Raw genomic sequence first — 16,195 nt, 5'->3', positions numbered from 1 at the left:
TCTAGTTTACATCCCTAGATTAGGTTAAACCATCCGAGAGCTGCATGTTTGGACCAGGCTGTCTGACCGCCTCTAGGGTTTCCTTGCCCACGTTTCCTTTCAGTATTATGCCTGTCATTTGCACGGAGGCATCTTCCAAGAGTGTGTGTGAGAAAACGGTGGTCCGTTTATCATGGGGCTGTCATGTTGATGTCCTTCAATGCTTTGTTTAGTGTCCCTTCTGTAAAGACTCAGTCAAGATGTTTCTTTTAAATCTTGATGACAGCCAATTCTTGTTTGTTTTCCTAAGAAATCTAGAATGCATTTTGGTTTTGGCTTTTTGTTTTTTCCCCATATAACCAGTGTTATTTTAAAAATTCCCTTGGCCATTAAGTAACTCAAAGCCAAATTCCCTGCTTATGTCCAGGAATTTATGGCTTTTGTCTCCCGTATTCCTTCCCTCATCATCATAAATGAGGTCCTGAGCAAGGCGATGGTTATAAGAATATTTTACCTTATACTAATTCAAATTCATTAAGTTATCCATTTGTTTCTGAGATTTCTTTTTTTTACATTTGTATTATATTTAACAACATAATTAAAGAGCAGTAACAGTTCAGAAAAAGGTTGTTAATTTAAACTTTCTGCAAACATCACTGAAAACTTCACGAAGTATACAAGACTTTTTTCTTAGCCAGAAGCCCTTCCACCAGAACTCTAAGCACATCCAAAATCACTGCACCCAAGAGCCCTGGGTGTCTGGTGAGCTGCTACACTGCACATGTACATATCTGCGAATTAAAACGTGCCAATGGAGAAGGGACATTTCCTGACCAGTCAAGGGAAGCTCCTTGGAAGTGTCTGTCCCTGACTTGTCTATATTCTTATACGTCAAATCCAACATCCGTTGGCCTGGGGTCCAAGTGCTGGGACAGGTGCAGGTGCAAGGCTGAGTGGGCTAGTCATCCCTCAAAGCCCAGCGAGGTGCCCAGTGCACCAACAGCATAATGCACCTGAAAACAAGGTCCAGAAGTCCTGGCACAGGACCTTTCTGCCTGCCCTCCCATTCTCCCATCAGACCAAACAAAGAGGACAGCAGCACCTAGGGCTCCACAGGACAGCACACAAGAATGCCCCAACTTCAACCACCTCCTGAGACAGAAGGGGACTGTGGTAATCCTGCAGTATAGACTTAGGCAGCCCAGCTCTGCAGCTCAACAGCTCTGTGGGTAGGACGTCTCTCACCGTCAGCAGGTCCTGCTCATGTCTGTACATGAGCCCTAGACCTAAGTGGCCTTTGGCCTTGAACTCTGATGTTTTCTCTCTCACATCAGTGACACTTTTGGGAAACTTTTCAGCCTCTTCCAGCCAGTGCAGGGAGCCCATGTATAGCTTGGCAGTGAGGAGAGGGATGGTGGCATTGTCTGGCTTCAGGTAGAGTCACTCTTTCAGCACCTTCACAGCACGAGCAGATTTTCCAGCAGCCATCAGGGACAGAGCAAACTGGTACCACAGGCAGAACTCCTCAAAGGCAAACTTCATGGCTCTTTCTAGGCACTGTGGTTCATTGTCTCGCACCAAGAAAGAATTCAAGACACGGACACACACAAGGAGTGGGTTTAGGAGTGGAAAGATTAGTAGACAAAGAAGAAGAGAAAGAGAGAGAGAGTTTTCTCATGCTGAGAAAGTGGGTTGCTCAAGAGAGGGTCTCCCAGAGGCTTGACTTACTTTCTCTCACCCCAGCTTGCACTGCACATGTAGCCTCTCTTGTCTCCCTTGTATACCTGTGTTTACTTTATTATCACTGTGTAAATGCTCTTCCTTCATATCTTTTGTTTTCTGCTATACTTTGCTTTTGTATGTATTTATCTCCCTTTCATTCTCAAGCTCTTAAGATGTTGTTTAACTTTCTTTTCAGTATATTCAAACATATCAAGAGTTCACTTTCTGGCTCTACTGCTTAACTGGACAAATTACTTAAACCCTCTTCTGTGCCTTAGTTTTCTCATCTATAAATTGGGGGTAATAGTATATATTTTCGAGGTTACTGTAAAAATTATTTGGGAAATAAAGATCTAAGGATGCAGCTCTACACAGTGTTCAATATGATGATAAGGTTTTGATGTAGCCATTAAAAAAAAATGTCTGCGTTATGATGTGAAACAATTTCCAAGTCTACTTTTAAGTGGGAAAAAGGCAAGTTGTATTAAAAACTGCCATTTGGGTCCCCACTCTTACCATGTTTCCTTTCCGAATCTCCAGAGAACAATGAAGGATTAGAATAGTGTCTACATACACAGGACATACTTAAGAACTGTAACCTGTTCCAGTTAGCGTATTGCCCACTCTCTGCCAGGTATCATGCTGATAGACTCCAGAGATGCTACAATGAGCAGAGCTCACGTGGAGTGACCACATGTGTGGTTGGCCTTGGAAGATAGCCTTTGTAGTATTTCCTTCTGGGTATATGTAGTCATTCTTTCAGAAAACAGTTACTGAATGCCTGCTCAGTGCTGTGGAGGACATAGTAGTTTATTACATGGGCAAAGGCATCAAGAGAGTAACACACCAAATGTCAGCCTTTTCTTTTGCCTAATGTATCATGTGTTGTCTTTTCCTACTCTATTATTGTATATAAAATTTACTATACCAAGATATCTTATTCTTCCAAAAGGAACACAGTTTACTGCAAACTTAATAGCATTTAAAATGTGAAAGAATTGATAGCCACATTCATCAAAAGCAAATTATTCCTCATATATGAGTAGAGCATTAGTGCCCTCCCCCTGAAAAAAATCTGTAGCTTTAGTACCAAAGACATCTAGTGGCCAGATTCTAGCTCATCAGAAAGTAATAAATCTAAATTTTTCTGGAATAAAATGCAATTAATAACGTGGCTAAAAACTTTTGTTGAATTTAAGTTCGTTGTCTTTTTCCAAAATACTGACACAAAAGGATTATGTGAAGTATTGTAAATTAGAAGCATATTATTCTGTTAAATTCGTTTTTCTACAGGATTCTTGGGATGGCCAGCATATTCCAGTACTTTTCTCCATTTTTTGTGGTTTATTAGTGGCAGTGTCTTACCATCTCAGCCGACAAAGCAGTGATCCGTCTGTACTTTTGTAAGTGAACCCAATTGTTACTGAACTAAAGAAATTTAAGTAAGTTGGTGTTTTTTTCAAATAACTTTCAAGATCTCTTTTTTCCAATGCCTTTCCAAAGTGCTTTGGCCTAATCTATAATAAGTTTCAAAATATATTAACTTTGGGTTATTCTAATCAGGTTGGCTGGGAATATTAGTGTTTTCCTTCCCAATTATTGAAACTATGTTTTAATAAAAATATTTTCACTGTATGCTTATTTATGGTATCCTAAACATTTTAGAATTTCTCATTTGGTAATGATTAAATATACTCGAATCATTTGGTTTTCTATCATAAACTTCATTGCCCATTTGAATCACTGATTTTCAGATTATATGTGTATTTTCTATTATTTTTTCTTTTTTTTTTTTCACATAAAGCTCTTTAGTGCAATCCAAGATTTTTCCAAAAACGGAAGAGAAAAATCCAGAAGACCCTCTATCTGAAGTAAAAGATCCACTGCCTGAAAAACTTAGAAATTCTGTTGTAAGTTTTAACATTTAGAATCACCTAAAAGACTTAAATCTTAGACAGCTGATCATGTTATATGAGGAACACTTTTTGAAAGTCATTAGTAATTGGAGAAAAATGTATAATTATAATTTATAGGATTAGTTGTACATTGTTGTCTTTATTCCAAATATTAAAATGTAAGAAATGCTCATTCCTCAGACATGGTTTGTGCATAGAACAGAATACTAAGCATTTTATTTTTAGGTCAGATGAAATTAAGTCATTTCATTGGCCATAGAATTTTTATTCCTATTCGATTTAGACTAGGATCTGAAAGATCAGCATTAACACAAATTAGATTCATTTTGTTGTTATTGTTCGTCTTGTTGGAAAAAACGGCCTTTGTAAGTCATTTATTAGTTTTTTAGGTTGTTTTATTTCTCAAGGCCAGTCTTAAAACTGTGTGTGTATTCTGGGCTAAAGGAGAGAACAATAATCTGTACTAATGTACTTAAGTAAATGCAGTAGTTTTTAAAATTTTCTAATTTCATGAATTACAATGTTGCTTGTATTCTTTTAGTAATTATTTGAAAAATGAATTCTGTAAATTCATATCTATTTATGGAATAAAACAAAATCTTTTTTCTCAGTTTTAGGTCATTTTCCTTTGCAAAAGACTGAATTTATATAGATGTTGAATTAGACACATTTGCTTTCAGTGCACTTGACCTGTTCACATATTCTTTCAGAAACTTTAGAAATACAAAACTATATCAAGATGTTAGAATGACTTTTTTCTAACTTCGGTTTCCATGTGGACAGAGAATGTTTCATGTTAAGTATAGTAGGATATTCTGAATCTGGCTTATAAGCATAAATCTAAGACGTCTGTTGATGACCAAAGATATCAAGAGGTTTCTGATTTTTCTATAACCACTGATAGAACCAAAATCTAATAAGTAAAATGGACTTAAGCATAACAGTTTTCACATGTCAAAAGACCAATGAAAGTATAAGTTATCCAAAGGATATACTAAGGCTGGAGGATCCCCTCAACTCAGGGGTTCTGACCTCTAGTGTGCAATGACTGTACCTGTGAATAGACACTGCGCTTCAGCCAGGGCAACGTAGTGAGACCCTGTCTCAAAAACAAACATATATGAGTAGAGCATTAGTGCTCTAAATGAAAAATTACAGTACCTTAAGGTACCTTATCTCCTTTCCCCATATGTAAAAGTAAAACTTACAGACCAATGGGGGAATAAAATCTTCATTCTAAAAGACTTTATTGCAATATGTTATACGGCATGCAGAATTAGGTAAGTTGTTCAATTCTTTAGTATTACAGTGTCAAAGCCAAAATATGAGGAAATTGAGGAAGAAAATAAGATTTTTTGTGGTTAATATGTGTAAGAAATCTAGAAGTGTGGCCAGGTGTGGTGGCTCACACCTGTAATCCCAGCGCTTTGGGAGGCCAAGATGGGCGTGTCACTTGAGGTCAGGAGTTAGAGATCAGCCTGGCCAACATGGTGAAACCCTGTCTCTACTAAAAATACAAAAAATTACCCAGGTATGGTGGGGCGTGGTGGCATGTGCCTATAGTCCCAGCTGCTTGGGAGACCGAGGCAGGAGAATCGCTTGAACCCAGGAGGTAGAGGTTGCAGTGAGCCGAGATTGTCCCACTGCACTTCATCTTAGAGAGAGAGGAGAGAGAGAGAGAGAGAGAGAGAATGAATCTAGAAGTGTAAAAGTATCAATGAAAAATTCTTTTTTTTTTTTCTTTAATACTGACTGAGCTAGCCTGGCAAAAAGTTAATTCTTAAACTGTGCCATTGGGGAATAAAGGTAAAAGATTTTAAAAATTTTTATGTAATTGTTTAATAATTCTTTTTTTCCCTACAGAGTGAGCGATTACAGTCTGACCTGGTAGTATGCATTGTAATTGGTGTGCTATATTTTGCTATTCATGTAAGCACAGTCTTCACAGTATTGCAGGTAAGGAATCATTTTCTCCTTCTATTTATTTGTTTGTTTGAGACAGGGTTTCACTCAGTCACCCAGGCTGGAGTGCATTGTTGTGATCACAGTTCATTGTAACCTTGAACCCCTGGGCTCAAGCGATCCTCCCACTCAGCCTCCCAAGTAGCTAGGACTACAGATGTGCACCACCACACCAGGCTAATTTAAATAATTTGTTGTTGTTGTTGTTGTTTGTAAAAACTGAGTCTTGTTGTGTTGCCCAAGCTGGTCTCAAACTCCTGGGCTCGAGCAATTCTCCTGTCTCAGTTTCCCAAAGTACTAGAATTACAGCTGTGAGCTACTGCACCCAGCCTGTGTATGTTTAGATACACAAATATTTGCCATTGTGTTACGGTCACCTACAGTATTCAGTACAGTAACATGCTGTACATTTTTGTAGCTTAAGAGCAATAGGCTCTACCACATAGCCTCAGTGTCTTGTCTGTGTAAGTACACTCTGATGTTTGCACGATGATGACATTTCCTAGCCACACATTTCTCATGATGTATCCTGTTGTTAAGCAGCACATGACTTATAACTTTGTTTGGACTAATTTCTGATTAGATTTTAATGTTTGTCCATAGTGCTGAAATACATGACTTTTTTTTTTTTTATTATCAACAAATACTTATTTTCTCATGATTTCTCTGGGTTATGAATCTGGGAGTGGCTTTGCTGGATGATTCTAGCTCTGGATCTTTCATGATGCTACAATCATCTGAGGTTCACTGTTTACAGGCCTCAGTTCCTTCTGATTATTGGCTGGAGACCTCAGTTCCCCTCCATGTGGTCCTCACCATAGGCTACCTAACTGTACTCATAAAATGGCAGCTGGTTTCCCCCAGAGCAAGTGATCCTTGAGAGAGAAAGCCCAAGACAGGAGCTGTACTGTTTTATAACCTGGTATTGGAAATGACATGCCACCATTTCTTCCATATTCTGTTGTGCACATAGACTAACCTTGGTACATTGTGGGAAGAGAATATACTCAAGTATAAAAGCAAGAGGCAAGGATCATGGGAACCACTTCAGAAGCTGACTACCGCAGTCCATCAGTAGACCACCATGATCAACATCCCTTCTAAATGCAAAGTGCACATACCCTCTCCTATATCCCCCAAAAGTCTCATTCCAGTATAGTTGGAAGTCTAGAACGTTATAATCTAAATCAGGTTCAGGTATGGGTAAGGCTTCTTAGGTGTTGTTCCTTAAGTACAGCTCATCAAGGACTATTTCTTTCATCTGTAGGGCATGTAATTATCATGTTTAGTGCCCTGCATTATTTTGTGCATATCCATGTTTCCATTTGGTGTCATTTTTCCTCCTGCTTGAAAGATTTCCTAGGACATTTCTTTTTTACTTAGGGACGAAGTCTCACTATGTTTCCCAGGCTAGTCTGGAACTCCTGAGCTCAAGTGATCCTCCCGCCTTGGCTCCAAAGTGCTAGGACTACAGGCATGAGCCACTGCACCCGGCTTCCTCTCCAGTTTAAAATCCCCCTTTCTTGCTGTCCTGGGACATTTCTTGTAGTGAAAATCTGCAACTTTCCTTAGCTTTTGTAGCTCTGAATAAGTCCTTATTTCACTATTGGTATTGAAAGATACTTCATTGGGTATAAAATTCTAAGACGACAGGTTTTTTCTCTTTTAGTACATGAAGATGTTGTTCCACTGTCTTCTCCCTTTTATTGCTTCTGACTGAATTTATTCCTATGTAGATAACTTTTTCTCTACTGCTTGAAGATTATCTTTTTATCACTAGTTTTTAGAAATTTGATTATGATGTACGTTCACATAGTTTTCTTCATGTCTTTGTGCTTGGGGTTTATTGAATCTGTGGTTTATAGTTTTTATTAAATTTGGAAAATTTTGGCCATTATTTCTCTAGACATTCTTCATTTTTTTCAGAATGGGTGTATATTTTTATGGGGTACATGAGATACTTTGATACAGTCATGCAATGTGTAGTAATCACATGGTAAATGGGGTATTCATCCCCTCAAGCATTTGTCCTTCGTGTTATGATCCAGTTATTACTCTTAGTTATTTTTAATGTACAATTAAATGATTATTGGCTGTAGTTACCTTGTTGTGCTATCAAGTACTAGATCTTATTCATTCTTTCTTCTACTTTTTGTACCTATTAACCATCACTATCTCCCCCCACCACCCCTACTACCCTTCCCAGTCTCTGATAACCATCCCTCCTTCCACTTTCTATTTCCATGAGTTCATTTGTTTTAATTTTTAGCTTCCACAAATAAGTGAAAACATGTGAAGTTTGTCTTTCTGTACCAGGCTTATTTCACTTAACATAATGACCTCCAGTTCCATCCATGGTATAGCAAATGACAGAATCTCATTCTTTTTTTATGGCTGAGTAGTACTCCATTGTGTATATGTACTGCATTTTCTTTATCCATTCATTCATCTGTTGATGGACACTTAGGTTGCCTCCAAATCTTGGCTGATATGAACAGTGCTGCAACAAACATTGAGTACAGATATCCCTCCAATAAAATTGATTTCCTTTCTTTTGAGTATATATCCAGCATTGGGATTGCTGGATAATACGGTAACTCTATTTTTAGTTTTCTCAGGAACTTCCAAACTGTTCTCCATAGTGGTTTTACTAATTTATATTTCCACCAACAGTGGAAGAGTTCAGCAGTGAAGCCATCTGGTCCTGGGCTTTTCTTTACTGGGTGACTTTTTGTTATGGCTGCTATCTTTTTACTTGTTATTGGTCTGTTTAGCTTTTGGATTTCTTCATTGTTCAATCTTGTTAGGTTGTATGTGTCTAGGACTTAATCCATTTTCTCTAGATTTTCCAATTTATTTGCATATAGTTGCTCATAGTAGCCACTAATGATACTCTGAATTTTTGCACTATTAGTTGTAATATCTCCTTTTTCATCTCTGATTTTATTTATTTGGGTCTTTCTTTTTCTGGCTAAAGGTATGTCAATTTCATTTATCTTTTCAAAAAGCCAACTTTTTGGTTCCTTGATCTTTTGTATTGTTTCTTCCTTTTAATTTAATTTATTTCTGCTCTTACCTTTCTTAGGTCCTAGTTCCTGGAGATACATCATGAGGTTGTTTGAAGTCTTTCTACTTTTTTGATGGAGACATTTATTGCCTATATACTTTACTATACTGTACTATACTATACTATACTATACTATACTATACTATACTATACTATACTATACTCTTCTCTTTAGCATTGCTTTTGCTATATTCCATAGGTTTTAGTATGTTGTATTTTCATTTGTATTGGAAATTTTTAAATTTTATTTTCAGTTTCTTCGTTGACCCAGTTTTCATTCAGGAGCACATTGTTTAATATCTGTTTAATTGTACAGTTTCCAAAGTTCCTCTTGTTATTTATTTTTAGTTTTATTTCATAATGGTCTGAGAAGATACTTCATATGATTTCAATTTTAAAAAATTTGCTGAGACTTGTTTCGTTGCATAACATATAGTCTGTCTTGGAGAATGTCCCATGTGTTAATGAGGACAATGTGTATTCTGCAGCTATTGGATGACATAAATGTCTGCTAGGTCTGTTTGTTCTATAGTGCAGACTAAGTCTGATATTTCTTTGTTGATTTTCTGTCTAGGTGCTCTGTGCAATGTTGAAATTGAGGCGTTGATATTCCCAACTATTATTCTATTGGGGTCTATCTCATTAGCTTTAATAATATTTGCCTTATGTATCTGGGTGCTCAGGTGTAGGGTGCATATGTCTTTATAGTTGTTATACCCCTTTCTGAATTGATCCCTTTGTTATTTATTTATTTTTTTGAGACAGAGTCTTACTTTGTCACCCAGGCTGGAGTGCAGTGGTGCGATCTCAGCTCACTGCAAGCTCCGCCTCCCGGGTTCACGCCATTCTGCCTCAGCCTCCTGAGTAGCTGGGACTACAGGTGCCTGCCACTGCACCCAGCTAATTTTTTGTATTTTTAGTAGAGACGAGGTTTCACCGTGTTAGCCAGGATGGTCTCGATCTCCTGACCTCGTGATCCACCTGCCGTGGCCTCCCAAAGTGCTGGGATTACAGACATGAGCCACCGTATCCGGCCAATACCTTTATTATTATTATAATGGCCTTCTTTGTCTCTTTTCATGTCTTTTGACTTGCAGTTTATTTTGCCTAAGACAAGTATAGCTCTGCCAGTATGCTTTTAGTTTCTATTTGTCTGGAATATATTTTTAAATGTCTTCTCTCAATCTATGTGTGTGTCTACAGGGGAAATTAGTTTCCTATAGGCAGCATATAATTTGACTGTTTTTTTAAAAAAAAATTCAAGCAGACTATATTTTTATTTATTTATGTTGATATCAGTATACACATCTGGACAATCTATATCTTTTAGCTGAGGAATTTAAGCCATTTACATTCAAGGTTTTTTGCTAGGTGAAGGCATACTACCATCATATTGTTCATTGTTTTCTGAATGTTTTATATATCCTTTGTTCCTTTCTTCCTCTTTTATTATTTACTCTCCAATTTGATTGGTTTTTTGTAGTAATAACATTTGACTTTTTTAAAAAAAAATCATTCGTTTATCTTCTTTACCAATGTTTTTATCCTTTCATGTGTTTTCATGATGGTAGATATCATCCTTCTGCTTCTAATTATAGGACTCATTAATTTCTGGTAGAGCCAGTCTAGTGGTAATAAATTCTCTTAGTCTTTGCTTTTTGGTAAAGATGTTATTTCTCCTTCGTTTTTGAAGGCTAAACCTTTTCTTGGTATAATATTTTTAGCTGAGAGTTTTTTCTTTCAGCACTTTGAATGTGTCACCTCATTTTCTTCTGGCTTGTGAGGTTTCTTTTTTTTTTTTTTTTTTGAGACGGAGTCTCGCTGTGTCGCCCAGGCTGGAGTGCAGTGGCGCGATCTCGGCTCACTGCAAGCTCCGCCTCCTGGGTTCACGCCATTCTCCCGCCTCAGCCTCCGAGTAGCTGGGACTACAGGCGCCCGCCACCTCGCCCGGCTATTTTTTTGTATTTTTAGTAGAGACGGGGTTTCACCATGTTAGCCAGGATGGTCTCGATCTCCTGACCTCATGATCCACCCGCCTCGGCCTCCCAAAGTGCTGGGATTACAGGCTTGAGCCACCGCGCCCGGCCGTGAGGTTTCTACTGAGAAATTAGATGTTAGTCTAATGGGGGTTTCCTTGTATATAACTTAACCCTTTTCTCTTGCTGTTTTCAGAATTCTCTTTTGGTCTTTGACTTTTGACAGTTTGACTATAATGTGCCTTGGAAAAGACCTTACTGAGTGAATTGTATTTGAGAACTTTGTGCTTCCTGTATCTAGATGTCTAAGACTTCGGAAGTGTTCAGCTATTATTTCCTTAAATAGGCTTTCTATGCCTTTGCTCATTTCTTCTAGAAACTCCAAAATTCAAATATTTGGTCATTTTTGCAGTGTCATATATATCATGTGAGCTTTTTTTTTTTTTCCTTCTTTCCTTCCCTCCTTCCGTTTTTTTTTTTTTTTAAGATCCATCTTAAAGTTTAGAAATTCTTTCTTCTGCTAGATCTAATCTATTGTTGAAGCTCTTGCTTATATTTTTTATTTCATTTGTTGAATTCTTGAGTTCCAGAATTTCTGTTTGGTTCCCTTTTATGATATATCTCTTTGTTGAGTTTCTCATTTAGATCATGAATTGTTTTCCTGATTTCTTTGTATTACTCTTATGTGTTCTCTTGTATCTCACTGAGTTTCCTTCATATCATTATTTTGAATTCTTTTTCAGACATTTCATAGATTTCCTTTTCTTTGGTGTCTATTACTGGAAAATTATTATGTTCCTTTGGAGGTGTTACATTTTCTTGCTTTTTCATGTTTCTTGTGTCCTTACATTGATACATCTGATATAACAGTTTTTCCAATTGTACGGATTGGCGTTTGGAGAGAAAGACTGTTTCCTTTAGATATATCTATAGTGTTGGTTGGACAGGATGCTTTGTCTTTGATTCTGGTTGTGCATGGTAGCGTACTCTCCATATGATTTCTTTGGCCATAATCGGCGTTAGTCATGTCTGTGAATTCCTCAGTGACTCAGGCTGCATTTGTTCATAGAGGCTGTGGTGAGGCATTGCTGGGGATACAGATGCTAGGCTGGCTAGTCCTCAGACGCCAGTAGTGGCTGCAGTGGGTCAGGTGTACTAGTCCTTGGCCCATAGATCGGCATACATGGGTGCCTGTGGTGTTGGGTCTGGGCAGGCTGGTCCTTGAGTCTCCAGTCAGCATACTTGGCTATTGGTGGTAGCAGGGAAGAAAAGTTTTAAGATGCATACGTCTTTCTAACAAATGACTTTTCTCCAGTATGAATCAGGATATGGCAACTCAGATGGCAATCCCTGTTGAAGGCCTTGCCACAACCTTCATAGTCACAAATGGTCTCTGTCCTGTGCACTTGTGCAGGTATGCATCAAGCTTTTAGGCCTTGTTGTAATTGGTGATGCAATCCAGGAAGGAACAGATAACCCTGCTGCGAAGCATGAGGGGTAGCAGTGGAGAGACTGGGCTGGGCTCTTGCTGGCTGTGATGAACAGGTCAGTGATGGTTATAGATGACATTACCACAGTGACCAAAGCCAGCGGCCGCAGGGCACCTGGGTCTCTATGCCAGGGGACAGGTATACAGCCGTGTGCTAAGCCATGTACTGTGAACCAGTGCACGCAGCCAACTGCTCCGGGTGGACCCCGCCTTACCCCATCATCTCTGCTACGAAAAACAATTTAGTACATTGCTCTGAACATCTCGTAGAACATTCATGTAATAGGCAATACACCTTAGGCCACTCTCTCGTTATACAATAGTGTAAGACACCAGAGAAAGTAGTTAACACATTTCAAAATATCTGTGATATATGAATAGTCACTAACTTTCAAGGCTGATTAGAACAAACTACATAATTTAGAAATGTTAACCGTAGAAAAATGTTTAGTTCTTATATTCTAAAATGGACATTGTCCATTATCAGATGGAAAACTGAACTGACAAATTAGAATTTCTACGGTAAGTCTCAGAATCACTCCTAATTTTATCACTTTTATTATTATTTTCTTTAGCCTGCCCTCAAGTATGTGTTGTATACATTGGTTGGCTTTGTGGGTTTTGTAACCCATTATGTGCTGCCTCAAGTTAGAAAACAGCTACCATGGCACTGTTTCTCTCATCCTCTGCTAAAGACACTCGAGTATAATCAGTATGAAGTTCGAAGTAAGTATTTCATTAGCACTTTTCTTTTTAATATTCCGAGTTTTTCCCTTTGCTATATTGATAGATGACTGAGTTAAATGAATATCATCACGGAACATTTGGCTTGTGTTTTTTTGCTTAAGTTTGAAGCTGTTAATGAATCTAATCTCTTGCAGGATGCATTAATTTAGCTGAAATATGAGTGTCAGTGTTACAATGCCAATTTTCCACAGAAGAAACTTACTTCTCGCCTTTCTAAATTGTTCTTCACAGACTTCTCATTGATGAATCCACTTTTGTATGTCCATTACTTCTCTTTCCTGACCCTACTCTTCCCCCTAATTAGTTTTCAGTGCCATACAGGCAATCCAGTCCTCTTTAAGGCCTCTCTACTTGAAATAGTTTTAACTTAATGTGTAGGGAGGTAGAAAGGTCTTTGTTCCTGTTTCTGTCAGAGACACTGTGTCCTACCAGAGAGGAGTGTAAAAGAGTTGACAACGTGAAAAGAAATTAAAAACATTTTTAATTGCTGTTATTAGTTCAGATTTGCAATAAGGTATAAAATGATGGAAAAGAGATAGAAGGCTAATTCACTCGCCAAGCTTTTTCCTTACCACTGTAAACCCTGACGTTTCTTTCCTGTTCAAGTATTCAGCTCTTGTTCATTGGCCCCATTATCTACAATATATTGTACTTCCTCAGTTTAGAGAAATAATAATGTTCATACCTATGTCATAATTTATTGTATACCAATGATTATTAAATAAGCCAACTTTTTTCTCACACTTTTTTTTTCAGTTAGCAAATTACTATAGAGTAAATCATTCAATTGCTTGAAGATAACTTTTTTAGAGAACTCTGAAGCCCTTGAAAGCTTCCTCAAAAAGGAAAATGACATGAAACTGCATAAGAATCTGGCCCATTTCTACCATCAGGAAAATAACTCAGAATGAGATATGTTTTTAATGGTGAACTATTACTGCCTTCATATATAAATGATGACACATATCTAGTTTGTTTTAAAGACCAACACTTTTTGTTAAAATAAATTATTGATCTTATTTTTTTAACCTTAGAATATTTAGTCTAAATACAAATTTTGTTTCAGCATAACATTTTGACATTTATACTACTAACAGCAAAGTTGTTTTTTTCCTTGTACTGATTTTAGCAACTCAAAGAAAAAATATTATATCTTAGAGAACTTCCTAAAACCAGGTGATACTGTTTTCAGATAGCCCAAGAACCATGTTTTAAATCTTTTAGTTTATCCCAGACACTTTCCCCGATGAAATAATATTGTAGCATTGGAAAAAAATTATTGGCAATGAAAATTGCTCTTAAGTATGCGAATTCAAATCATATCGTATTTTTATTTTGGCTGGAAGGAGCAATCTAATGATCTTCAGTAATCTTTTTTCGATAAGTTATAAGCATAAATGAGAAAAGTTATGGTTAAAAACTGAGGTTTCAAGAATTAAAGTTTGAAACTCATCTAAATGATAAATCATGTCTAACTTGCAAATTTGTAAGTATCTGAGAGCTCACAGAAGTTGACAGTTGATTAAAGTACTGGCTTTTTAAAAACATTTTATTTGTAGTTTGGTACTAAATTTGAGTTGTAAAATTTTTCTTTCTCATCACATTGACAAACTACTTCATACGTTAGATGACATGTAGTCTTCTTGATTTATACTGCCTTGTTAGATGCAGCCACGATGATGTGGTTTGAGAAACTTCATGTGTGGCTTCTTTTTGTGGAGAAGAATATAATCTATCCATTGATTGTTCTCAATGAACTGAGCAGCAGTGCAGAGACAATTGCTAGTCCAAAGAAACTGGATACAGAGTAAGTATAGTAGTCTTCTAATATTGTCTGACTACTGGGGGCTGTTATAAACAATGTCTTAAGTTGTTGATCAAGTATTAAATAATTGTTTCCTTCACGCAAGGCACTGTGAGATTAAAAATTTAGGTGACATTTTGTCCTTGACTTCCCTTTTTTAAACATTTGTTTCTGCTGTTAGCATATTCTCTACTCCAGGCATCTCATTGTCAATTGATATTTTATGAGAGGACATTTTAAAAATAAGGTTAATTTTTAATATTAGATGGCTATTTTGATGCACTGTGTAACTTACACCATATAAACGGTCAGTTGCCTCCATAGTCATCTGATGAGCCTGCCTAATAGAGTAGGTACCTATTGTTGAGTCTGCATTAATGTTTTTCATTTGCTAAATGCAGTTGGTGTTAAAGTAATAGAAATATTGAGAAAATAGAGAATCAGATGTCAGAATTATAATACGATTATTTTTAAAACATGGTCCCTTATATAAAGGATAAGAATCTAAAGGATAAGAATCATAATGAATAGAATTAAAAGGGAATAGTCAGATACTTTCAGGATGTGATTTATCTAGCTGTATACATCATTTTTGGAAGCTTACATTTAAGGTATATATTGTAGGCTTAGTAAAGTAAATGGTGAATTTTATTTTAAGTTACTGTCTCTTCTAATGTTTTCAGTCATGAGTTGATTTGTGTTTTCTTTGTGTCACAGATTAGGTGCTTTAATGATCACCATTGCTGGTTTGAAGTTGCTACGATCCTCTTTTAGCAGCCCTACATATCAGTATGTCACAGTCATCTTTACTGTGCTCTTTTTCAAATTTGACTATGAAGCTTTTTCAGAGACCATGCTGTTGGATCTCTTCTTTATGTCCATACTCTTCAACAAGGTAATTTATCACTGAAAGGAATATCCTTATCTATAAAAACTATCTCCCTGAGTTATATGCGATTTAGTCAGGATTTTTCTTACATTTCATTTGATTTATTATTGTTTAAGTTATCTCTCTTCAACCAGTTATTTAGGAGCACATTGGAATCCCTAAACAAAGATAGTCACTGTGATTTATAAAAGATATATTTCTTGCTATCACTGAGAAGATAAGATTAAGTTATATAAAACAATTAGAGAAACATTAATAAGTATATATTTTGAAATATATAGAATCTCTCAAAAAGTATATAGTTTTGAATAATTTTAGAAACAGAAGTGGTAATAATTGAATCGGGCTCTGTAGGCCAGTGAAACAGGTAGATGCTGAGGAGATTGAGGCTAGGTGGGAGCAGTCAGAAATTAGATTGATGTGACATTTGCAGAATACTCTGAACTTTACAGGCTGCTGCTAAAATTCATTATCCACCCATAAGATAGATGTTCTTAGGCCTTTTACAAATTAGATGGTAAAATCTTGGTCCTCTGCCTCCTAACCCAAGAATCATTTTGCTGAATCACACTACCTTTCTCAATGAAATAGGCTGTACAGTCAGATTATTTGTCAGTGAAATAGTGATTAAATTTCATGTTAAC

General features: G+C 36.9%; 1 protein-coding gene across 10 annotated transcripts in view; it reads left to right on the top strand.

The window, feature by feature from the left end:
• Nucleotides 1–16,195, top strand: part of PCNX1 (pecanex 1) — a 203,654-nt gene that overhangs the window by 122,499 nt on the left and 64,960 nt on the right. For all 10 annotated transcript variants that reach the window (XM_003901999.4, XM_009211866.4, XM_017961304.3 and 7 more), the window contains 6 exons: nucleotides 2,995–3,104; nucleotides 3,506–3,611; nucleotides 5,481–5,573; nucleotides 12,687–12,837; nucleotides 14,524–14,665; nucleotides 15,380–15,557. In XM_003901999.4, coding sequence (XP_003902048.3) covers nucleotides 2,995–3,104; nucleotides 3,506–3,611; nucleotides 5,481–5,573; nucleotides 12,687–12,837; nucleotides 14,524–14,665; nucleotides 15,380–15,557 — 780 coding nt within the window. The remainder of the gene's footprint in view (nucleotides 1–2,994; nucleotides 3,105–3,505; nucleotides 3,612–5,480; nucleotides 5,574–12,686; nucleotides 12,838–14,523; nucleotides 14,666–15,379; nucleotides 15,558–16,195) is intronic.

The sequence above is a fragment of the Papio anubis genome, chromosome 7, assembly GCF_008728515.1.
Source record: "Papio anubis isolate 15944 chromosome 7, Panubis1.0, whole genome shotgun sequence".
NCBI lineage: Eukaryota > Metazoa > Chordata > Mammalia > Primates > Cercopithecidae > Papio > Papio anubis.
This window is presented reverse-complemented; position numbering and strand designations above follow the sequence as displayed.